General features: G+C 53.1%; 1 protein-coding gene across 1 annotated transcript in view; it reads right to left on the bottom strand.

Moving 5' to 3' along the window:
- Positions 1-26003, bottom strand: part of fbrsl1 (fibrosin-like 1) — a 219449-nt gene that overhangs the window by 143236 nt on the left and 50210 nt on the right. Inside the window, 1 exon segment of the mRNA XM_084694984.1 lies at positions 24276-24512. Within this exon segment, the coding sequence (XP_084551110.1) occupies positions 24276-24512 (237 nt within the window).

The raw sequence follows: 26003 nt of genomic DNA, 5'->3' as shown, positions 1-26003 counted from the left end.
CTCTCTCTCTCTCTCTCTCTCTCTCTCTCTCTCTCTCTCTCTCTCTCTCTCTCTCTCTCTCTCTCTCTCTCTCTCTCTCTCTCTCTCTCTCTCTCTCTCTCTCTCTCTCTCTCTCTCTCTCTCTCTCTCTCTCTCTCTCTCTCTCTCTCTCTCTCTCTCTCTCTCTCTCTCTCTCTCTCTCTCTCTCTCTCTCTCTCTCCCTGCCTCCTCTCCCTTCATCCTCCGTTCACCTGTCACCAGTGCTCAGGGGTTGTGCCTCAGCCTCCCCCCTGTCACTCCCCCTCTCCTCCTGACAGCTGTCCCCCCCACCCCCCCACCCCCCCACCCCTTACACCCTACCGCAGCTTCATTTCCCCACCCCTGCCTCTCCATCGCCTCCTTTTCACCCCCTCCCCTCTCACTCCTCCTTATAGCTCCCGTCCTCCTCAACCCCTTACACCCCATCGGCAGCTTCATTTCTCCCCCCTCCCCGCTCCGGATAGCAGCTGGTTGTTCAGGGCTGTGAGGTGTAGGAGGGGGAGGGGAGGGGGGGACTGAGAAGGATACAGATCCTTCCCTCTAATTTGTTCGCAAAAGTGTCCTGTGCAAAGGACCCTCACCCCCATTAACCCAGCGAGACACGCCAGCACTGCTCAGGGAGGCGGAGGGGCCCAGTGGGGAAGGAGGGAGGGAGGCAGGGAGGCAGGGAGGGAGGGAGGGAGGGAGGGAGGGAGGGAGGGAGGGAGGGAGGCAGGGAGGGAGGGAGGGAGGCAGGGAGGGAGGGAGGGAGGCAGGGAGGGAGGGAGGGAGGGAGGGAGGGAGGCAGGGAGGGAGGGAGGGAGGGAGGGAGGGAGGGAGGGAGGGAGGGAGGGAGGGAGGGAGGGAGGGAGGGAGGGAGGGAGGGAGGGAGGGAGGGAGGCAGGGAGGCAGGGAGGCAGGGAGGGAGGGAGGGAGGGAGGGAGGGAGGGAGGGAGGGAGGGAGGGAGGGAGGGAGGGAGGGAGGGAGGGAGGGAGGGAAAGAGAGAGACGGAGGGAAGGAGGGAGGGAGGGAGGGAGGGAAAGAGAGAGACGGAGGGAAGGAGGGAGGGATAGAGGTAGGGAGGCAGCCAGGCCCCCCGGAGCCTCTGAGACAGCGGCTCAATCTCTGGGCTCATTATCCCCCGTCCAGGCAGGGGCGCAGACAAGTGCACTTTAGGGCCACAGGCCAAATTGATTCATCTGCCTTCATTTTCTTGGGAGGCTCAGAAGTGGCAGCTGCTCAGAGGCAGGAAGAAGGAGAGAGAGACAGAGAGAGAGAGAGAGAGAGAGAGAGAGAGAGAGAGAGAGAGAGAGAGAGAGAGAGAGAGAGAGAGAGAGAGAGAGAGGCGGGTGCACGTGTAGTTCCTGGCTTTGCTCCTGATCCGATGACACAGATTCTGTCCGTCTGTCCATCTCCTCCTCCACCCTCTCCTCCTCCACCCTCTCCTCCTCCACCCTCTCCTCCTCCTCCTCCTCCTCCTCCTACTCCTCCTCCTCCTCCCATCTCTCCAATGCCTCCACCTCCCTCCATCCCCTCCTCCCACCTCACCATCATCTCCTCCCTGCCATCCCCACCCCCCACGAACACGTTCCCTGGATGAAAATTAGCCCAAGGACAACGCATTGGATTTACTACAGGGAGCGCAAATGGATTTTTGCTTTTATTTTGACGAGTCCCAGTGCATCCATTAAGCAGGTTAATCATGTATTATTCATGCAGTCTGCCATGTAATAAATGACCACATAAAAAGGGGGTACACATATTACACCGGGGCTCAAATGCTTCAATGACTCTTCCCCAGTATAGGCAGGGTTAAGTCCCATCATCTGGGAGGGGGGATAGGGGGTTGAGGGAGAGGAAGGGAGGTGGGGAGGCGTGGGTGGGTGGGTGGGTGGGTGGGTGGGTTTGGTGACAAACATGAACTTGGGAACCAGCAACAAGATGGACACTCCCCATCTTATGTGGTGACAACACAAAGAAACGCTCTCTCTTTTCACTACGAACTCACAACAAACACAGGGGTTAACAAATGGGTTGGCTCACAAACAAATGAGCAGGGAGCGAGCCATTAGCATGTGTTTGTGTGTGGGCGAGGAACCACACAGAGGTTCAGCAGCCGGCCCCAGCCGCCCCTATCTGCAACAAGCCAGTCAACCTGAAACCACAACCGCCCTCTGTGGTCCAATTCAGAGACTCTCTCTGGAGGGGGGGCTCTGTGCCCCACAGGCGCGGAGGGGAACCGACAAACAGGATAGAGAACCACTCCCCTCCCCCGCCTCCCTTCTTCATCCCCAGCGCCCTCCAATCACTCCCACCATGGGTCTCCTGAGGGTGAGGAAGGGGAGGGAGGGGGGGCGTATAGGGAGCAGAGGGGGGGTGGAGGGGGCACCTGCTCCCGAAACATGGTGTCATCCCTCAGCACTTGTCCCAGAGGGCCCTTAGGCGCGCGCACACACACACACACACTTCACCTGTCAGGTTGGGTCATTAAAACTGTGTGTTCCCAAGCCCTGATAGGCCCTCACCTCAGCCCCTTCAGGCCCCCAGTGCCCCCCCCCCCAGGAAGGCGTTCCTCCGAGCTAACAATCCCAATTAACCAGATGCAGTTCGTACCGACAGTTGGGAGTAATCACACAGGATTCCTGTTGACGTTCATTATTGGAGTCAAAATAGCAAATTATGCAGATCGTTTTCCCCCTCACCCTGCTATGTAAGACACTCGCGCTTTGATTCGGAGCAGAAACTATTAGTGTTGAAAGCAGAAGCCAGGTTTTTTTTTCTTTCTTTTTTTTCGCAAACGCTCCTGCATTTTAACGAGGCCCCGATTCAAATACGGTTCACTCTGCGCGGCGCCCTGTGTAAACCCTGCCGCGGTTATTTGCAAGTCCAAGTTTCCCTGACGTTCACATGGGTTGAGAGAAAAATACAGACTCGTGACCTCTGACAGGGGTTCTGCTCTTGCTGTGGATGACATTGCTCACCGGGGGGGGGGGGAGGGAGGGGAGAGAAAAACATATTCATGGGACAAACTTAATAAACAAGACTACACAGTACATCGCACAGAAATTGTTATTTTGCAGGGCCATCAGCATTCCTAAAGGAGAGAATGATAAAGAGTGATTGCTGGGAAGAAAAAGAAGAAAATAAAATGCTTAAAAGTCTCCTTCATGAACTAGGGAGGTATGGATATCTACAGAGATGCAATCAATTATGCATAACAGCACAACAGCTATCCACAGTGGTTAAGTACTCTATTCTTTCATATTTAATGTTGTTTACACAAATAACCGCCACTACAAATGAATATCCTTGTTGGTGTTCCTCAGTACCAACAAAGAAAATGCTAGTATGTCAGCTAGCATGATAAATGATTAGACAGTACTGCCATGTTGTTTGAAAAGCGTGTATATATCTATCAAAAATGCAGATTCTGTTGCACAACGGGTGTGTTAACTTTTGGCTTTCCACTTCCTTTCACAACAACAGGCTTTATCAATGATAGCCCTCTGAAGTCTGCAACTTCTAGGTGTCTGCAGGGATAACCTAGACATAAACGGTGTTTACCAGCAGATACGAGAGCTTGTGAGAGTGGATCAGTACACAAACGCTACATCTGCACCTCATGACCAAAAGATTGACGCAGCATCGCTGATGTTTACCAAGAAAGCCAAGACAGTTCCCTAAATGGCATTTATCCCCAAATATTTGTTTTTAAATATTTAAGTACTTCATTTCACACATTCCTGACACAAACTGTCAAAGTTGCAAGGTGAAATCTAAATAAATATGATGTAAAAATACCGTACCGCTGTTAAGTTGTGAAAATATCCTCTTATTATCACTCTTAAGAAAAGTCTTTTTTAGATGTGTCATGTTCACACTGTGTGTGGTGACACCTGATGATACCAACCTTCCTCCTAACACATAATCCGAGAAATGTTTTAATTTAATTTAATCAAAAATAATCATGGGTGCAGCACTGAAGAGGGAGTGTAAGGCACACCTGATCAAAGGCATCTTTAATTCAGACACACTTAAGTCAATTTGCATTCAAACGATATAATTAAGATACTGGAGATTGGATAAGAGGGAAAAGGAAACAAGCGAAAACGTTGAAAAGCTTTTCACCTAAGGAATCTAAGTTGGGACCGAAAAAAGACCAACCGAGGTGATAAACGTATTTAAAGTGATTGTGAAAGGTGCAGGAACAAACTTCTAATTTCAACACTAAGCAGCTTGGCCTACAGGCCTCCTGTGTGTGTGTGTGTGTGTGTGTGTGTGTGTGTACGAGCGTTCGATGTAGGAAGTATGTGCGTGTCTCTCTGCCACTGTGTGTTTGTTGCGTGTGTGTGTTTGTCTGTGCATGCTCATGGGTGTCTATTCGCCTGTGCGTCTGTGAATATGTGTGTTTGCGCATGTACATCCGTGTGTGTGTGTGCGCGCAGGCATGTGTGTGTGAGTGTGTGTGTTTGCAGGCACGTGTGTGTGTGTGTGTGCGCAGGCATTTGTGTGTGTGTGCGCGCAGGCATGTGTGTGTGTGTGTGTGTGTGCAGGCACGTGTGTGTGTGTGCGCAGGCATGTGTGTGTGTGTGTGTGCGCGCAGGCATGTGTGTGTGTGTGTGTGCGCTCTTCAAGACATCTGCACTCACCCCCGCAGGCTCGTGTTCTGACAGCTGTTTGTTTTGACAGAGGCTGAAGATGCACATGACCAGGGGCGGGGCCAGCTAACCAACAAGCAGCCAATAGTCACCCGGGAGGCAGCGGAGCTAATCAGAAGTCCATCTCCGCCCGAGTCTTAATGACAACGCCATCTATCACGACTCTGAGCAACCGTCCGGAATCATCCATCACGGTTATTGCATATCGATCCTACGTACGTAAAACACATACAAATCTCACATGGGGGGGGGGGGGGGGGCAGGGACAGAGAGAGAGAGAGAGAGAGAAACAGAGTGAGAGAGTGAGAGAGAGAGAGAGAGAGAGAGAGAGAGGGCAGAAGTAGATTATTATAAGCATATGACTGACCCGAATGCACCTTTCACCATAACGAACCACCTCCAGTCAGGGAGCCGACCTAGCTTCGCTTCAAAAAGGGATCTTACCCAGAGTGAACACTAGCGAACACAGACAACATCCGAGGTGACACAGCACTGCACAGCGCACGCTTTATGTTGCCAATGACCTCAGTGTAGACGCGTCTGTCTGTGTGGGCGTGTGACCCAGAACCGCCTAGGCCGACGACGATAGGAGGGGGGGGGGGGGGGGTGATCAGGTTTGTTCTCTCTCTCAGCTCTGAGACAACACAACACAGAGGCAGGAGTCTGCACAGACAGCAGAGAGACAGAGAGAGACAGGGAGAGACAGGAGCCTAGGAGTGGTGAAACCAGGAGGAGACTTCAGACTTCAGAGAACGAGGGAGGGAGGCATCTGCTGGAGGAAACATCACTGGGCGAGACGAGGAGCTGCTCTCTCCCTCTCCCTCTCCCCTCTCTCTCTCTCTCTCTCTCTCTCTCTCTCTCTCTCTTGGCAGGGATGTCTGCCTGTGCTGTCACGCTGATGGACTGCAGCTCCAGCTGGACCCCACGAGAGGAGGGGGAGAGGAGCAGGGGAGGAGGAGGGGAGGAGGAGGGGAGGAGGGGGTTGGGAGGGGGGAGGAGGGGGTTGGGAGGAAGAAGAGGAGAGATGAGATGACTACTCTCGTGCCGTGGGGCTGGTATGGAAATCAGGCCTTAAAAATGGCAGAGAGCGAGCGAGCGACATGACAACTCACCGCCCGAGCGCTCAGATATACTGCACAGGCAATTACACGCTCGCCATTTGCATGTATATGATCCCTCAAAACGCTGACAGGTGCTGGGCGCCCGCCTCCTATCCCGCGTGCATGAGCATGTGTGTGTGTTTGTGTGTCCAGACGTGTGTGTGTGTGTGTTACATTACAACATTGGACAGACCAGGCATGCCTGCGGTGTAGAGTACATGAACTCCATCGCGCGCCCGAGGAACGGGATCAAACCCATCTTGTTAGCAGGGATGATAATACGCTAACAAGCTTACGGGGGATTGGAGCGCGGATCTGCATGGATGCGTCGAGATGGAGATGCTCTGCTGCCTCATGAAACCAGAATGGAACACAGAACTGGACCCAGCTATATCATACTGTAGTTAACTGCACTGTCTGATGCAGTCCTACATACTATACTAAGTACTGTATACTATACATAAGTTATATAACCTTAGTACTTTATACTAGGTACTATATACAAGGTACTATAAGACAGCCCTTCCCTGCAGAACGGCGTGTGTGTGTGAGTGAGGTGCATCTCGTACTCCACAGGGTGGCAGTGCGGCACTACAGGCCCACAGGAGACAGGGAGAGAGAGAGTGCACACACACACACACACACACACACACACTCAGTCTGGGTGCTGTGTGTGCAAAGGTGGCTCCCCCTCAGATCCCTACAGGCTGTGCACTGTGTGCCACGCAGGGAGGGAGAGGGGAGGGGTGGGGTGGCGTTAGATGTGAATAAGACAGCGGGTTAATAAAACACAGCTAATTGTGTCACAGAGGTTAGCCAGGGAGGGGGCGGGGGGCAGGGAGACCTTGATGGGCTTGAGGATTTGGGGGGGGGGGGGGGGCAGAGGGGTTGGGAGAGGGGAGCAGTTGTGCCATGATCTTGACCTTCCATTCCGACGCTCCTCCCTCCCTCCCTCCCTCCCTCCCTCTCTCTCTCTCCCCCTCTCTCTCTCTCCCCCTCTCTCTCTCTCCCCCTCTCTCTCTCTCCCCCTCTCTCTCTCCCCCTCTCCCCCTCTATCCCCCCCCCCCTCTCTCTCTCTCTCCCTCTCTCTCTCCCTCTCTCTCCCTCTCTCTCCCTCTCTCTCCCTCTCTCTCCCTCTCTCTCCCTCTCTCTCCCTCTCTCTCCCTCTCTCTCCCTCTCTCTCTCAGCAGCTGGAGTGGACACCGGGGCCACTCTCCACTCTAATGGTGTCAGCTCCCTGAGGACAGTCAGACGGACTCAGAATCTTAACAGCCAGCTCTCCATCCTCTGGGCTCCGGAGGCAGCGCTGTGGGCCAGGCCGGGTCGGGCCAGGTCGGGCCAACACGCCAGGGGGCAGGGGACCCTCCTCCTGGGGGCCCACTCACACGGCTAATGGGCTCATGGAGGTCCGCTCTTCCAAGTGGCCTTGATTTTGTTAACGAGAGACTTGTTAAGAAACGTCAGAGAGAAGGAGCTGCACGGGGACAGGAATGATGGTGATGAGAGAGGCAGCCACACCATGATGAGTGTTTACAGAGGGAGTTCCATGCTTGTTCAGGCCCTTTCGGACTGCGACACGACGCGTGTATTTGAATGGCTGGGTGTGCCTATATGTGTGTGTGTGCGCTCTGTGTGTGTACGTGGGGGTCATGAGTCTGTGTCATCTGCCTCGAAACCTGTCTACTGTCATTTGACCCACTTTATTCACGTGAAGAAAGCAGCCTCTCTTGAGCTCAGCTAGCCAGCCAGCCAGCCAGCCAGCTAGCCAGCCAGCGACTTATATGCATGTGTACAGCCCTATGCTGGCCTGGCACACAGATGCATGCACACACTCTTCTGCTGGTGTTGCAGCAAAAAAACGAAAGAAAAAAAACACCCAGCCCACTGTGTACCCTCTCTGGGGGACCCCCCCCAGCCCAGCCCACCCCGCAAAATAATCAGGTTGCAGGGCATCAGGCAATTCACAGGTTGTGCCACTGCTTTAGCACTGCTTATTGCATTTCATCGGGGGAAGAAGAGCACTGGGGCCGTAGAACATAAATCCGGCGGCGCTCGTTCACCAGTGCGGGTGAAAACGCTCCTCTAAGACCCCGCTCCTCTCCCCCATTACCTGCCTGCCACCTATATCACGCGCCCGGACACCTTGCGCTGCTGCTCCCCGCCGCCACCTGGGAGATGGGAGACGGCTAAATTGCCTGTCTGCCTGACCTTCCTTAGATGAAAAGCCTTTTCTCGCACTCCTTCTCCTTCCCCTTCTCTCGCTCCCCCTCCCCCTCTCCCCCTCTCTCTCTCTCTCTCTGTTTCTGAGTTGCTTTTATGCACATCAGACAGCAGCGAGCCGAGAGGAAAGGCACCCGCGCTTCCCTGCTTATCCAAGCTCCTTGGAAAATGTGGCGTCCCGCGGCAACGCGAAAGGCTTTCTGAAACCCCTCGGTGATTGGCGGTTCGGTGACGCGGTCCAGGAACTGCGGCAAGGTAGTGAGTCATTTGAGCGCGGTGCTTAAGAACACGGCTTAATTAAAGGAGACTTTCCCCTCAAGCCTCTTCGCCTGGCTGATTCCAGCAGTGCTGCTTTAAAAGACTCCCCAGTATGGGAGATCATTATAAAACATGATAGGTTTACAGAGTGCGGGTAGGAACACTCAAATATTCTACCTAACCTTCATCGGGAAGCAGTAATCCGTGAATGGTGAAACAGTGCAGCCAGTGCCATTGCAGTAGCGCAGCAGACTTTAAAAACCCCGGTGATCTGAAGGAGGCCAAGGTTAATCAATCGGATGTTTTTGGAATCCGAAATCTAATTAGCAATATATCACATAAAGCTTACTCACATCGTATCCTGTCGAGCTAGCCCAGGGTCTGGTCTGGCCTTGCCGCAGCCAATCAGCAACAGTTGTTCTCTCTCTTGTCAAGGCCAAGCGTCTGTTTCCGCAGAGATGTGCACTTTGGACCGGCCTGATGGAATTGCAAGGCCTGTAGGGCCGACTTGTTCATTTCACTTTGCCAACCCTCTTCTGTCTGTCTGTCTGTCTGTCTGTCCAGAAAACAGTGAAAATTGAACTGAAGGTTCCTAGGCTCTGCTAACAGTCTACACTGGCCTTGCAATACCATACCATGCCCCTAACCACTCCATTCTCACCACCCCTCCCTCCTTCTCTCCCTCCCTCACCCTCATCTCTCGCCCTCTCTCCTCCCACCCACCTCTCTCTCAGCAACTGTTACAAATGACACTCTTGTGCAAACACTTGTGATAAATGTCACAGGGGCAGGCCGGGCCCTGCGAGCTGGAAGTCCCTCTAAGCAAACACCCTGTGTGCGGTGTCGAGAACGGCGCCATGTTTTTACAGTAATGTGAACAGCCAGGCCCTCACCCAGCCTCTGCGCCACACGCCACGCTGGCTAGCACTAGCACCGTGAGCTAGCTAAATGTCAAATGTTATCCCACACCCTCTCTCTCCCTCTCTCTTTGTCTATCTCTTGTCTCTTTCTCTTTCCCCGTCACCTTGATCTAATCTGGTTCAGTCTGGTGTATTCTCATCTAGTCCCGGTCCTGGACTGGGGTACAGATGAGGGCAGTTCACGGCCTTCGTAAGCAGCGACCACGGGACGCCGCAGACCAGCAAAATAACAGCGGGCCCGGACGGCGAGGACCTTGGCGTGCCCGCGCCAGATTTACGCTTATGTAAAGGAGGCTTCTGTGCCGCTTACGAATTCCAACAGGGCCGCCCTTTCTTCCCCACTGCTGATAAATCAACAAGAGATTAGATAAAGCACACATTTCACGACAGCGCAGTTTAATGATACTCTTACCCATGGTTTGCCTTCACCCAGTCTAAACACAGCAAGGTTGATAAAGAGGTTTTACCCGGCTCCAGAGCAGAATTGGGTGTCCAGATAAGACCCGAGGCCCACTCACCGCTGACTCGGGCGTGTCCCCGCGTCCTTCAGGTGAAGGAAACGTCACAGTCATGGTGCCATTTCGCACGACCAAAACGTTCCCCTGGGACGCCCCCAGCCCTATCTCTCCATCGCCCGCTGCGCTCTCACCGGCGTAGGGGCCCTGTTATCTCGCTCCCCGCGTGCTGCTTACCATTTGCAACGCCACCGTAATTATCTCTGTGCATCTGATAAGGCTTTGTAATCAGCCTTATCTGGTTGACGGCGGGGTGTTGCTTTTGAGAGCTCCGCCCCCTCGCCGAACATGAGGAAGTGGAGGAAGGCAGCTGGCAGCGGCAGGCGAGGCTGAGGCACAACACGCACCACGGGGGAACGGTAATTACCGGAACAATGGGCACCGAGACGACGCCCGTGTTTAAGCGCCTGAGAGAAAGAGAGAGAGACAGAGAGAAAGACATAGAGAGAGACAGAGAGGAGAGAGTGAAAGAGAGGGAGAGAAAGACAGGGAGAGAGGTAGAGAGTGAGAGAGAAAGAGAGAGGGAAACAAAGAGGGCCGGGTGCCCGGGTCGGAGATTAAGCTGAATCACCTGTTGGCGTGATGGCAGCGGTAATGGAACACCAAATGTAGGCAACGGAGAACGTGCATCGGTCTGAAAAGCGAACTCTCCCTTGTGCAGCCAGAGTCCTAAATAACACGAAACAGTTTTGCCTTTGTTGAAATCCGAGATAAACGCGCCTATAAATCGTGGGTGCACGGCCCGTCCGCAGGTCGGCCATTTTGAGAGGCGCTTTCATCACTCTCTCCAAGACGGGCAATAAAACTAGAGATGCAGGCTCACAGGTACTGCATCACAAACTCACGCGCACACTTACGCACACACACACACACGCACACACACGCACACGCACGCACACACACACGCGTAGCACACAAAGCACTCAGTGTCCTAAACCAAGCATCTGGAAAATATCTAGACGAGTGGAAAAAGGCCGCACGAGGGCATCCACAGTCCGACAGCACACAGTACTGAGTGAAGAGAGACAGGACAGGGGGGAGCACACAGTCCTGACCGGACACTCGCTGACGTCTCTGCTTCACGTCTTCAGTTCAGGCGATAACCTCACCGGTCTGTGCACTGCACATGAGCAGTGTTCCATATGGGGACACAGATAGGATTTCCAGATGCTCTACAGTCAGTAATGGGTCCAGGAAGACTGTCTGATATCGTAACGAAGTGCAGTTCACTGAGGACATCCCAGACGAACAGCCCAACAAGGGTCATCAGTCTCTGGTTTAATGACTTTCTTAATTGACTCTTAAAGGGGGTCTATTGAGTTGTTCAATTAGCCACATGATCATTAGCTCTTCGGACAGATTGAGTGGCGTAAAAAAAAAAGAGAGAGAGAGAAACGTTGAGTGAAGCAGCAAACAATGAAGATAGTAATCACTCCCTCTTGCCATCATAAATTCACAACTTCCATTTTCCCTCTATGCACCAGGTCCATACAGCGAGTTATCCATCAGCATGTTTAAAAGGGTGCTTCTGACAGTCGATGAAGGTAAAAAGGCCCCTATGGCTCTATTCAGACTCTTACCCAATGATCACCCTGGGGGGGGGAGGTGTCTACCATTAGACATGACTGATGTCTGAGGGGGGGGGGGGTTAAGGGGGTAGAGGGGGGCTGGGGAGCGATTGGTGGCGGGTTTGGGTGTGTTAAATGGCAGAGCGTAGCAAGGTCGGCCCTCCATTTGTCTGTCGGCGTCACGCGAAGGGGTTGTGGCCCTGCGGGCCATCACTATACGTCGTCGTGACAACCCCCCCCCCCCTTCCGACGATGAGGTTACTCCACCTTGTGTCGCTGGGGACATCAAAGGGGTGTCGTGGTGACCGGTAAAGTCCCCACGCGCACTGCCGCCGCCGCCCCTCTCTCCCTCCGGTCATCACGTCCCCTCCTCCCCCCACCCCTGCCTTCCAGAAACATCCATCACCGGCGTTCCCCGGTGGGGCGGAGGGTAACGGATCGACTTTCCTACGAGCGCCAATCAATCCGGGGCTAGCGCTTCTGCTTGGGAACATTTATGGTTGGCCATAAAGCAGGCCTTCGGGGCATTACGGCACCCAGTAATCCTGCTAAGTGAGCAATATTTCCCATCTCTGGGCCTGCCATTAGACTGGCCCGGGCCATAAATACCAGATTTAATCTGTGGCCGTGACTTGGGTCTGGCCTCTGGACACCTTCACTCCGGCACGGCCAGGTTGAAGCGACCACGGCCAAGGTAACACCCCGAGATGAAACCAGCCGTCTCCCACCGCCTGGCCTGTCTGACGACCGAAACACTCACTTGCCCCGAGGAGCACTCGCTGGTAGATGTGCCTGGGGGTGTCTGGGTGGGTCCCTGGCCTGTTCAGGGCTGTGGAGCGCTGGCGGGGAAAAGCATTTATGGTGGGCAGCTGTTGTTGTGGCTCAACTGAGGCGTCGCTGGCTCGGGGGGAGATCCTAACGCAGCGTTAGGGTAAGCAGTCGAGAGGCGGTGCGAAGCGCCACTACGGAATGTCAAAACAAAAAGGGGGGAACCGCGCGAGCGCCTGTCAAACGGCGTTGCCGCGTCGCGCCGCGTCGCCGTGGTCCCACGAGCGGGAGCCATAACAGGAATGAACAAACAGGACCCAGCTGGCGAGCACCCTCCCACACGCTCCCACCAAGGTCTAGTCAGTTCTCACAGATACCTGCCTGTTCCGTGCCCCGGATGACTCGAAATGGATCGGTGTCATTTCCGGGGCAGTATATGTCTTCAAAGCAGGCGGTTTTCTCCTCAGAGGGTGCCAGTGGGAGTTTTTACATTCAACCCGGCAAAAAGAAAACAAGCCTTGGGTTCTACAGCGCCAGAGGGCAATACCTCCCCTCCAACGATAACCGCTGCAGCGAAAGGGTCGATTTTCTTCCGTCCCGTCATGCATCAAAACGTCTCTCCCCCGAGGCAACTCTCTTCGGAACAGAGGCCTTCGTCTCGTTTGAGCTGGAAGGCCAAGACTCTCCATCAAGCTCGTGGGTGCAGGAGTCAAGGTCTTAAAAGCCTCAGCCGGGCAGCCCATGCACGCTCGACCCTGTTCACCCCGAGGCTGTCAAGAGAACTTGCCCTCCTCCCTCCTCCCAACTCCAGGGGTCAGGGTTAGGAAACTCAACATCGTTTTTTCGTTCAAAGGGGGCTGGGGAGACAAGACAGGTGTCCATGGAAACAATGAGGCAGCAACACGTTCGCAGATGTTTGCATTTCGCTTTGAGGTATTCCGGAGATTCCGGAAAATGGGAACCTGGGCGCGTCGGGTCAGCGTGGTTGCGTTTGACATGCTTCTGTGAGGAACAGATTCAGGCCCAAACATTCTCTCAGATGGTTTTTATTGTGGCTGACCAATGCAATATCCACCTCCATCTCAATAATGCTGGTTTACAATTTGACATATTTCCATGTGTGTAGACTTCATTCTGGCATCCATAAATACCATAAAGTCAGATGTGTATCCTAATTGGGATTGTATGTATTTTATCATCTGCTGAACATTCTATATGTACTATTTGGAAGTAGTTTTGGATGAAAACATCTGCTAAATCAATCAAACCATGGAACAACATGAAGCAGAATTTCCTACAGCATGTTTGCCTTCTTGAGAAGAACGTTCTGGAAATGTTTAAGTCAAAGCGTTAAATCTTCGATGGACAAAGCACAACACCGCGAGCATACGGTTCGCATTTAGTCAATTTGACGTGTACAAAAAAAAGACAACCTTTCCCCTCAGCGGGAAACGTAACTCACGTCTGGTATTGGAATCCCGTGGCGGGCGGGGAGACGCAGAGAGGCTTTGACACGTTCTTTGATTCATCCATTTGTTGCTCGTCGTCTCAACTTTCCACTCGGTGTTTCGCTGGTAGCGAGCCCCAGCCGCTTTAGGTTAACCCGAGAGTCGATGCATGTCAAAAGCATTGTTCTCCTCTCGGGCCTCGCTTTGAAGCCCGCGCGCCGACGCCTCCTCTCCGTCTGAGACCTGGGCATCGTCCAAGACTCATCCGGCTCTGCTGGAGCTCCGAGGCCTCTCACAGCAGGGGGGCTGGGTAGTGGAGGACGCCTAGGGCCCCCCCCCCACCACACGCCCCCCCAGGCCCCGAGGCCGGGCCAAGCCTGAGTAATTCTCTAGGACTCCCAGATCATTTCCACTTGGACCAGAACTGATCCCGGGGGGACTCATTGTGTCTGGAATGATCTGGAAGGTTTACAAAGAGCCTCAGCAGGTCTGTGTGTACGCCACCTTCCCCTGGTTGGGAATCTTCTAGCTCTGTGAACCTTCTCTGCTCCTCTGGGTGGAGAAGACGCTGTCCCGCGTCTACAGACGGCTCTGCCTGGTGACTGATGATGCCCTGTAGATCACAGGCTGACTGATAAGGTCTCTCCTGTGATGGGACGTTATCTCAAGAAGCTTCTGTGAGAGGGATCAACCACATGATCCACTGAGGTCCGGAGGTCACAAGTCACGGCCGCTCTACACACACACACACACACAGCGAGGGAGTAAGCTGTCTCAACCCAGAGTAGAGGAGACAACCTCAATTATGAGAGGCCATGGTACATATGCTCCAGCTCACATCCACCACAAGAAAAAGGGAGGGGGAAAAGGAGAGGAGGAGGAGGGGAGGGCTGATGTTCTTAGCTCTGACAGCGCAGCGCCACTCGTAAAACCTTTTGCTTTATCTCTCAACAATCAGCCTAATTATGTTCATTGGAGGGGTCCAATTAATCCGCCATTGTCAGCCTCCAGCTAAGTGTTTCGCCACACACACTGGCACGCGCACACACACACACACACACACACACCCCAAGGAATGCACAATTAACACCAGCCAAATGTATTTAGTAACACTTTCTCAGCTTCTGACTCTCTCAATTAAGGTCAATCAATCCCAGAGAGAGGCGGCGAGATGGAGGTGGATAAGCAGCCGCAGCGCGGGTCACCATCGTTTGTGGGCATCGCCGTGACGATCCTCTCCGTGACCCCCCCCCCTCTTCCCCAAAAACCCCAGATGTGTCAGCAGCGACCGGGGACATCAGGCGCCAAACTGCGTGACCGGACCAACGGAATAACAATAAGCCCCATTAATGATCCGTGTCAAATAGCTGCCTGCATACAAAAACAGCGGTATGTGTTACCATGTGTTCACTCGCCCGTGTGTATGTTTATTCGTGCGTTTGGGTGTTGCTATCTGTTTACGTGTGTGTGTGTGTGTGTTGCTCAGGCCTCCCTGGCAGGTTGCCATCCCTTAGGCTAGCTCCCCACCAAGGCTCTGTCAGATGAAGGCAGGCACCGTGGGCAGTGATGCCGCGAAGACAAGCCCACTCACCGGAAATAACCATGTTACAAACCCGCCGTAAACGCCACTAATATTTAATGCGCTGCTGTCAAGACTGAGGGGGAGAGAGGCAGACAGTGGAACAGTGCAGTCAAGGGTGCAGCTGTGCAAGCCTGCAGTTGGCTGTGAGACGGAAAATCTGTGTGTGTGATGTCTACAGTGTAATGTGTGAGTGTGTCTGTGTTGACAGTTTATATTTTTGTGTTGTGTTCAGTAGACGTGTACATGTGTGTATGTGTGTGTGCTTCCCAGAGTAAGTTGAACAATAACAAATCTGCTCACCATCCCAGATGTCAGCAGTAGAACCTTATCACATGACCTTTTAAGTGCAACAACAGATAGACTGAGGCTCTGGGCGTCGGCTTCTGCTTAACACAGGACAATGTTGCTCCTCACACACACACACACACACACACACACACACACACACACACACACACACACACACACACACAGAGACATAATCACACAAACACAGTCGTCTGTGTTTATCAGGTGAGGGAGGTATCACAGTAGATAGCATCAGACTGGCTCCAGCTGGATCAGGAAGGAGTGGTGTCTACGGGGAGGGCCCAGACTCCTGATAGCCCTCCCCTCCACTAGATAACCCAATCCAGCTAGCTCCATCCAGCTAGCCCCATCCTGCTAGCCCCATCCTGCTAGACCCATTCAGCTAGCCCCATCCTGCTAGCCCCATCCTGCTAGCTACATCATGCTAGCACCATCCTGCTAGCCACATCATGCTAGCCCCATCCAGCTAGCCCCATCCTGCTAGCCCCATCCAGCTAGCCCCACTGGATAACCCTAGACCCACCCTACTAGCCCCACCCTATGAGATAATCCAAGCTCCGTAACTCTTCTCGACGGAGGACTACATGAGGGAGTAAAGGATTGTCTGATGAGGAGAATAAGCATCCGTTGTCAGACTTCACCCCTGAGTGGAGAATGAAAGTCTTTGACTAGACTGTGTTACCCTCTATGGGTAATGTATATTATTGCATTACCAGCTATGAGAGTGTGTAGAGATTAGACTCCATAACTAGCTCAGGGTAATATACTAAATTAGACTGCATTACTAGCTATGGGTAATGTAAAGATTAGACTGCATTACTAGCTATGGGTAATGTAAAGATTAGACTGCATCACCAGCTATGAAAATATCCCTGACTCGACTGCATTGCCACTTACTTCCGGGCTTCTTCATCTGAGGTATTGGAGCTCTCTAAGCCATATCCTGACCCAGCCTTCTGCCTGGCCAGGACCTTCAGAGCTCCGGATTACCTTCACTCTGAGAGAAGCCGATGTGCAAGCCCACACCGGCAACTGTGCAAACACCGGCACCCGGGGACGCCTTCCACTTAAAACAAGCAGTGGGAACGCATTAACATTTCAAGGTATTATTTCAAAAGGGGAAATTGCTGCTGAATATTTCATGGGCTTTTCTGTTACGAGGCGTGTTTAGTGGGCCTCGGCGGTGTGGAGGGCAAGCTGGAGCTGTGCGTGCTGCGGGAGGGGGGAGACCAGGGGGACAGACTGGGAGAGAGACCCGTGAAGCTGAGGAGAGACACTCCTGGTGTCTCGTCAGGGGACGAGTCTTCTCAGAGGGCCAGTCGTGCTCCAGCTCCTGGTGTCTGTAGCTAGCCCGGGCGGCTAGTCAGATAAACAACCCTGCAGACTCCACAGAGAGCTGACTGATCCACTCAGAACGTGTAGCAGAGGTCCTCGGAGGCCGGCTGGGGGTTCACACAGGGCACACACTGAGCCACGGAGACACACACATGTGGGAGGACATTTTGTCTGTGCTCCAGCCCCTCCCCCGGGACCCAGGGGACCAATCATGTCCCACCCCTGCCATGGTTCAATGACACTAAACCCGCCCCCCATCTGGATCAGTCCCCTCAGGGAGGCGTGACATTTCCCCCCCCCCCCCGCCCCCTCCACCCCGTCCCCTCTTCTTCCCTGGGGCATTCAAATAATTGCTACAATTCTTAGCTCAGCTTTTGTTTTGCATATGGCTTTTTATCCCAGATTGTGTGTTTTTGCATACACTCTCCCCTCCCGAGTGGCTGGGCCGGACAGGAAGTGAGGTCGGCATTATGCGTGATCCCCCCCCCCCCCCCCCCCTCTCCCGACTCTCAGGGGAGACGTGATTCTCCAGGCACGCCTCCTTGTCAGCTGTCATCAGCTCACTGCTGCGGAGCGGGAGGGGGGGGGGGGGTAAGAGTGTGTCTCTGGTGGGCGGCGGGGGGGGGGGCGTGTGTGTGTGCGTAAGGAGGAGTCGGGGGGGATAAATCTATAGTACATGAAAACACAATTACAGCCCAGGCAGCACTTCCTGGTGTGAGTGGTCATTACGCCGTGAGTCACGAAGCCTGATTGCTCACCAACAGCCTGGCTTCCTGTGTTATTCTAGACGTCTGTTATATTACACAGCTCCCAGAGCATGCCACAGTGCATTACATACCGTTCTACAGTCTGTATCATTTACAGACTGTGTTGCCAATAAATGCACTTGACTGGGTCAAATCAAAGACCCCACTGCTGCAGAAGATTTGAAGTGATTCTTAAAACGGATGACGGAGGCAGATGTGCTCTTGAATAGTTAACCGTGAAAAGCTTTGATGCCCACCCCCCCCACCCCCGTCAGGGGAAGACGTCAGCGTCTGAACGCCGCCGCGGCCTCGTCTCGTTATCCCCGGCCGTGTTTTCACGGCAACATCTCGTCGCCACATTAAACATCCATTACAACACGCCGCGGGCAACGGTACGACGACACCTGCGCCGGATTTGCCGCTCTGCTCGACAAAACAATCCGAGATGCGGCGTGTGAGCGCGCCAGGCGAGACGGCAGGAAAGAAACGGACGCCTCCTTTTTTTCCCGTATGGGAACAGTGACCCCCAATGGCCAGTTGGAGGGTTTAGAAACCCCCCAAAGGGTTAACAAGCACAGCGCCTCCACCACGCCCCCCCCCCCCCTCCGCCAACCGCACACATGCAGTGACTCTCCTGGGCAGCAGAGGGCAGTGTTGTACTAGGATCGCAGAGCCACCGCGCCGGGTGAAAAGGAGAGCTGTGGCTCGAATGGAATCACATCTGTTTCAGTGACACAGCTAATCCCATTTAATCCATCTGAGTTTATGTCCAGCTTTACCACCGACCCCCCCCCCCCCTCCCCAAACACAAGCTATAAACACAGGCCAGGGCCCTGTGCAGACCCCATTAATGCATTGACCCTAATGTTCTCATTTGTATGCCAGGGGGCCTAAACCACACACACACACGCACAAACAGATACAAGAGGACGAAAGCATGTGGTCACAGCATCAACCAGACCAGCACAAACAACCACACACAAAAGCTTGCCATTCCGCCAGTCCAATAACGATGAAAAAAAAAAATCCTATGACATCCTCCATTAGAGTTAGCATAAATATAAACAATACCCCTCCTCATTAGCTAATTAGCAGGCTTACCTGCAATCAATACAAGGTACAACACAAAAATTGGCCTAGACAAAATGCAGGTCAGCAGGACCCGATAGTGATGGAACATCAGATTTGTTTCACCTCTTAGCAGGCTTGTCAAAACAGACAGGTTCGTCACAAAGGGCCTCTCCCAGCTAAAGGAGTGTCTTCTTTCAAAGCAGACCCCAGCACTGGGTCCATGTCCCTGCCCTGACTACAACACACACACACACAGACACGCACACACACGCACACAACTCTCTCAAAGCACCTATACAATACAGTCACTGGCACTGTGTCGACCAGCCCAGGGACAGAAGTGTCCGGAAACCTAATCCGAGGTGCAGAGTTCCCTTCTCCTGACATGAAAGGCTGCGAGATGTGAGAAGCTGTCTCCAGTGGCCTCCGTGCCGACACTTTGGGCCCCCATTTCCGTGCGGCCGGAGCTCAGTGCACACACCAGTGTGCTCTGGTGTGCGGCTGTTGTGTTTGAGGTCAAAAGTTACACCATGGACTTTTGTGTGTGTGTGCGCGCGTGTGTGTGTGTGTGGGCGTGTGCGTGCGTGCGTGTGTGTGGGTGTTTCTCTTGTAGGCATTAGACTTCCAAAAAAAGGTCAAGTACTTGTTTTACTGCATCAATTCTAGTCAGACAGAGATCATTCCTATTCTGTAAAGACTGGTCAAGTTTCATTGTCTTGGTTTGTTATGTAGACCCTAAATACCTAACCACTAAAACATCTTAGACACATTGCCTCAGGTGTCACAGATCATTTAATATGCATTATTTTTTTTATTTATATAAAAATATATAAAATGGTATTTAAACTGTTGATCTTTTAAGTTTCAAAAATAAAAAAATATATATATCAGTTAATTAATAATAAGTACATCGATTAACAAAGGACTACAACCAAAATACTACAGGAAAGAGCCCATTTCTATGGCCAGTCTCACAGGCCCACTGCAGCTAGTGAATCAGTCAGCTACCTGGCTAATTCAATGTTCTGTGCCTTAATTGCCCCCCGAGTTCTGGGCTTTCAAGTTACAGCTCAATAAGGAGGAAGCAGCTGGACCAGCACTACGAGGATGGGATGTGTTTGTGAGAGCGTGCTGTGTTTATGCAATGCGTTTATGCATGTGTTTAAGGAATGCATTTATGGAATGTGTTGATGCATGCGTTTATGGAATGTGTTGATGCAATGCGTTGATGCAATGCGTTTATGTATGCATTGATGCAATGCGTTTATGCAATGCGTTTATGCATGCGTTTATGCATGCGTTTATGCATGTGTTTGGAACCCCACAACATCTCAGTCAAGTACCGTACAGCTCCAGTATTGACCTTGTCATCCCCCGCCTCAGTGTGCTCAGAAACACAGTTTGGGCTGTGTGTGTGTGTGTGTACCTGTGTGTGTATGTGTGTGACTGACGGAGGAGAGGGAGGGAGGGAGGGAGGGAGGGAGGGAGGGAGGGAGGGAGGGAGGGAGGGAGGGAGGGAGGGAGGGAGGGAGGGAGGGAGGGAGGGAGGGAGGGAGGGAGGGAGGGAGGGAGGGAGGGAGGGAGGGAGGGAGGGAGGGAGGGAGGGAGGGAGGGAGGGAGGGAGGGAGGGCAGCGTGTGGTTCCTCCTGTCTCCCTGGGTGGCCAGCAGGGCTGGAGGGCTGGCAGTTGAGTCTGATGAAGACGAGGGAAACCCAGTCTGGAACTGAGTGGCGTCAGGGGAACCCACCGCTCTATTATCAATGTTTGCTCGCATTACTATGAAAACATATCCCTCCACCAGTGGATAACATGCTCTACTTTTCCACACACAAAAAAAAAACATCCCTTTAGGGGTGCATAAGAAATAGACTAAATGTCCAGTATAGAATTGGGCCAGGGTCTGTGGTTATCACTGCTTTCCTCTCCCCTGGTGATGTCTCAGTAGCTGCAGCTCCTATCCTCGCCCCAGACAGCTGCCAGCGAGCTCAGGGCCCGGGCTCTGGTCTGGGTCCTCAGCCCTTCGTCAGAGCCACGCGGGGGGGCGCACGGCTGAGGTCACCGACGGAGGGGGTCAGCAGGAGGCCTGAGTGGACCCCATCCAGCTGGTGGAGGGGGAATACCATGCTGTTTATCCACTTCCATGCTTTTCTGAGTCGTAAGAAAAGTCGAGTGGGTAGGAGTAGAGTGGAGTGGAGTGGAGTCAAGGGTACAGCAGAGCACTTGGAGCAAAGTAGAGTAGAGCAGAGTAGAGCAGAATAGATTAGAAAACTGTAAAGCAGAATAGAGAACAGTAGAGTAGAATAGAGCAGAGTAGAGTAGAATAGAGAAGAGTAGGGAGGAATAGAGACGAGTAGAGTAAAATAGAGAAGAGTAGAATAGAGCTGAGTAGAGTAGAATAGAGCAGAGTACAGTAAAATAGAGAACAGTAGAGTAGAACAGAGTAGAGTAGAATGGAGAACAGTAGAGTAAAGTAGAGTAGAATAGAGAGGAGTAGGGCAGAGCAGAACCTACACCCCGTAAGAGACCCAAAACTCGACAGATGAATAATAAATCGAATACGGTTACAGCAGAACGGAACACGTCCTCTCCAGCAGTTTCATGTCAACACACCTGCCAGGGAGCCTGGGAAGGGATCGCTGCAGCGCTCCAACGGCTGACGCAGCAAACACAATTAGCTCCGGCGCGTTCATTCACATGTGTACAAGGAGCCCACTAATTAGCCTGTCAGCTTCTATTAGAGCCATCCTTTTGCCCAGCTCTGCCTCGTCTTCAATCGCCTCCACACACACACACACACACACACACACCTGGATCCGGCTACTCCATCCTCACCTCCAGATAATTCTTCCATGTCGACCACAGGGTGTTAACCTTAATCACAGGAGTCGAGGCATCGTATCACGGGAGCGCTCACAGCCCCTCAGAGCCCCTAGCATCACACCGGAGCTCCACGGCAACACATTACACCCCTAGATTACCTGAGAGCAGTGGGGGTGAGGGAAAGGGGGTTGGGGGCGGGGCGGGTGATCTAGTGTTCATGCGGGGGTCATCAGAGAGAGAGATTGTTTGGTTTATCAGGGACGGGGGTGGTTGCCGGGCAGATAAACTGGGCCCGCCACGGCCCTTTATCGCCGCCTGGATCTCCTGCTTGTTAGCGCTTAGCGTAGCTGCGGTGCTGTTTCTCGGTGCTATCAGGGCTCGCAGACGCTAGCGCCGGGGAGTGGACTATGCTCCAGTGCACAGCTGGCCCGGCCTAATCTGATCGCCCTGCCCCGGTTTAAACATGATAAAGCAGATATGCGGCAGGGGGAAGTGATCCGGCACTGCTCTGACAGGGCAGCCTGGGTACAGGAAACACAGGCCCATATAAAGGGACAAACAGATAGCACCGGGGATCTGCCAGTTTGTCCTACCGGTGCACATTTAGCTACTTTACAGCAAAACTATAGGGATACCCTAACCCTAGACAGTGTGGGTGTGTGTGTGTGTGTGTATGTGGCGCCCTGGTGAGACAGTACACGCGGGGCATAGCACCCTGCCGCCATTCTTACAAATGTCATGTGACAAGAAGGCGTCGAGGAGGAGAGTAGCTGCAGAACTCCTGCTGCCCAGCCACTGGCTAGGACACCCTATACACACACACACACACTCTTCTGGTGTCCAGGACAGCTGAGACACGCTCGCTTGCTCCCTCACACACACCCACACACACCAGACACGCATGCATGCACACACCTACACACACACACACACCACTGAGGTCTCCATGGAGTTGTAATTGGATCCAGTCAGTGGTCCCCCACTGGGGGAAACTGTGCTCCAACACACAGACGCCTTCCCCAAGACACTCTCACACACCGGGGGAGCCCACAGACACGGGGGGGGGGAGGAGGGAGAGAGAGACAGAGAGAGACAGAGAGAGAGAGACAGAGAGACAGAGAGAGAGAGACAGAGAGAGAGAGACAGAGAGAGAGAGACAGAGAGAGAGAGAGAGAGACAGAGACAGAGACAGAGACAGAGACAGAGACAGAGAGACAGAGAGAGAGAGAGAGAGAGAGAGAGAGAGAGAGAGAGAGAGACAGAGACAGAGACAGAGAGAGAGAGAGAGAGAGAGAGAGAGAGAGAGAGAGAGAGAGACAGAGACAGAGAGAGAGACAGAGACAGAGACAGAGAGAGACAGAGACAGAGAGAGACAGAGAGAGACAGAGAGAGACAGAGAGAGAGAGAGAGAGAGAGAGAGAGAGAGAGAGAGAGAGAGAGAGAGAGAGAGAGAGAGAGAGAGAGAGAGAGAGAGAGAGAGAGAGAGAGAGAGAGAGAGAGAGAGAGAGAGAGAGAGAGAGAGAGAGAGAGAGAGAGAGAGACTTACAGGAATATGTCATTTGAAGGACACTGGAAGATACACAGCAATCCGGCCAAACCGGTCAAATCCCAACCACTTCCTGCTACATGGAGAACATGAACTCAGCTACATCTTGAGGAGTGAGCTTGACCCTCATACCAATAAGAACACAAGGCTGGCTATTCAAGTGACCACAATAAGCTGTCTAATCACCCAGCCTCTGAAAAGCTCTCAATCAGCCACACACTTGTATCTGGCATCAAAGTGGCGAGGAAGTCTACACACAAGAACATAAACACCATCTTTTATGTCCAGATGGTTGATTTGTCAGGCACTCCTTGTGAAAATTACACTGTTTGTGTGTGTGTGTTTGTGTGTATTCTCTTTTATCTGAAAGATTTTAACTTGCCAGTAGGGAGAACTGAGGATGATAAACAGCCACGGGGGCGATAATGTGCTCAGTTTAGACTGCTGCCAAGGACATTTACACTGGGAGATAAAACACAAAGGGCTCTCATCAAGCTCTGCTCCATCTGGACACTCCATGGTTTATATGCACTGAACCCCACCAGCATGACACTGTCACCAAGACTGGGGCAGAGAGAGGGATGGGGAGAGAGAGGGAGGCGTGGAGGGAGAGAGAGGGAGGCATCGCGGGAGAGAGAGGGAGGGAAAAGAATGAGAGGAAAGGATGGAAAGAAAAGAGAAAGAATGAGAGAATCAAAGAGATAGAGAGAGAGAGAGGATGACAGAAACGTCTTTCTTTAAATGATTAAAACTATAATCCATTTGACCTCCAAGTCCAACTAAACAACTAAACTATATAAAAATAAAAAAACAGCCCACTATATATTATTTTTATAGCTATATATATATATTACATTTATATGAAGTTTACAGTTCCAGTTAGTCTCATACCCTGGCCTTAATGGAAGAGATACTGGGTCAGTAAAGGACGCCCCTGGCTATACACACCCATTATTTACTTTGGCTTCCTGGCCAATTTCCTTGTTGGCCCCCAGACAAGAAACATAAAAACAGGCCATTTCAACCAACCGCTGGTCCACAGAGGGACTGCCTCGCCATGCTAGAGTCTGACTCAGAGGAGCCCATTCCACAGCCTGCTTTCACTGACAACGACGCCAGCTAGCGTGGAACTTCCAGACCGGGCGAGGAAACATTTTTACACATACATTACGTCATTTAGCAGACGCTCTTATCCAGAGCGACTTACAGTAAGTACAGGGACATTCCCCCCGAGGCAAGTGAAGTGCCTTGCCCAAGAACCGGTAACCTTTCTGATTACTAGCCCGATTCCCTAACCGCTCAGCCACACGACTCCCCTCCTGGAAACGCCAGGAACCGAGAGAACAGGCCCGGCGGCGAGGCGGCGAGCGCACGCCGGCGGAGCGGGCCACCGGAGGAGGAGACGGCTCTAACCTGCTTGTTCCTCTTGGAGTAGGTCTTCTTCAGCAGCCGCTCGTTCATCCTCTCCTGCTCGCGCTGGGCGTGGTGGAGGAAGCCGTTCTCCAGCGGGTCGGAGGGCATGACGTTCTCCGCCTCCTCCTCGGCCGCCGCCTCGCCCTCCTCCTTCTTGGGCCGCTTCACCGGCACCACCGCCAGAGGCTTCTCCCAGCGCTCCTTTGCCTCCTGGCTCTTCAACACTCCGGTCTTCTTCTGTGAAGAGAGAGAGGAGGAGAGAGAGGGAGGGGGGGGGGGGTGGGGAGGGGGGCAGGATATGAATATATGGATAAAACACACATTGCAGAGTTGTTGGCAAACAGTCGGGCTGCGTCCTCCTGCTGGCTCAGAGATTCCAGTAAACAAGGAAGTCAGGGACTCTGCTGTCGTCTGGAGTCCCCCTCAGTAGCAGCCTTCACAGACTCTCCCATCAGCTCCCAGCGCGGCTCTGATGCTGCTTTAATGAGCTTATGATACGCTCCTCTGAATACAAACACGCATTCTCGTAAACAGGTCCTTTATTTGGCTGCGTGGCTCTTGCCACAGGGCCCTAATGACCAATCACGGGGTTGGCTTTCCTTGTCTCAGTAACTGTGGTTTGATGTGGCCCTGGTCGGGTAATTACAATGCGTCGTCTTGAAATAAAGTGAAAATAATCAAAAAATCAAAATGTTTTTCACCACACCCTATCGCTCACCGCAGCATACCCGTGACCCTGTCTTAGACAGGCCCGGTAGGTGACATTCTAGCGGTAAACAACTGGTGAGAGGTGGGCACAGAGGGGTTGGAGGGGGGGAGTGGCACACCGCTGCTTGATGCCAAACACAGGCCATGGCCGCGGCCTGTTAGCCGGAGCTCCAACATCTGCTCCTAGCGAGACGGGACACGTTACAGTCAGTTCCCACTGCCCCGTGCGGCGAAGCTCCATCTGAGTAATCAAATCATTGGCTCCGGAGGGGGGGGGGGTTAGCGCTGGGGGTTAGCAGATGGCTATCACATTAGCGCTAACACAACAACACTGATACATTTACAAAGGTGCATGAGGAAAAGCCTTCCTGCCCCCCCCACAGGCAGCATTAGAGGAAAGCGACGTTGAGAAAATGTGACGGGGTAACATTTCTCGCCGATTCCCTCCTCGCCCGCGCGCGAGCCGCACGGGCTTGTTAGACACGGCTCGAGATGGCTCCCCCCGGCTCGTGCGCTGACACAAGGACGCTTTAAGACCATCAACACCCCCCCCGCCCCCCTCCCCAAACACCACACAAGGACTCCCCAAGACCTGCGCTCCCCTCACCCTTCCAGGCGGCGCATTCACTGCTCATGAGGCAGGGCAAACCCAACTGGGCTACTTGTCATGCGATTCATTACCTAGAGAGAACAGTCTTTTGAAGCGCGGGCGCCGCAACAAAGCGCTACAAAACCAGCAACAAAAGGATGGGGGGGTGGGGGGAGGAGAGTGTGGCGGGGTGCCAGGTGTTTTGCTTCCTCGGAGGGGGTTGGGGGGGGGGAGGGGCGGAGGTGAGGGGGGGCGGGGGTGAACGTTCAAACGGTGGGCATCAATATTCATCAAGCCAACGCGAGATTGGCAGTTCAAAGTAATTCAATTTGCATGCGACGGCCCACCCACTCTTGGTTCTACATGTAACTCGCGTGTGGAAAACCTACACGGCCGTTAGCTGTGGGATCAATTAGGTGTAGACGGACGTG

The sequence above is a fragment of the Hypomesus nipponensis genome, chromosome 28 (genome assembly GCF_054491055.1).
Source record: "Hypomesus nipponensis isolate SF chromosome 28, ASM5449105v1, whole genome shotgun sequence".
In the NCBI taxonomy this organism is placed as follows: domain Eukaryota; kingdom Metazoa; phylum Chordata; class Actinopteri; order Osmeriformes; family Osmeridae; genus Hypomesus; species Hypomesus nipponensis.
This window is presented reverse-complemented; position numbering and strand designations above follow the sequence as displayed.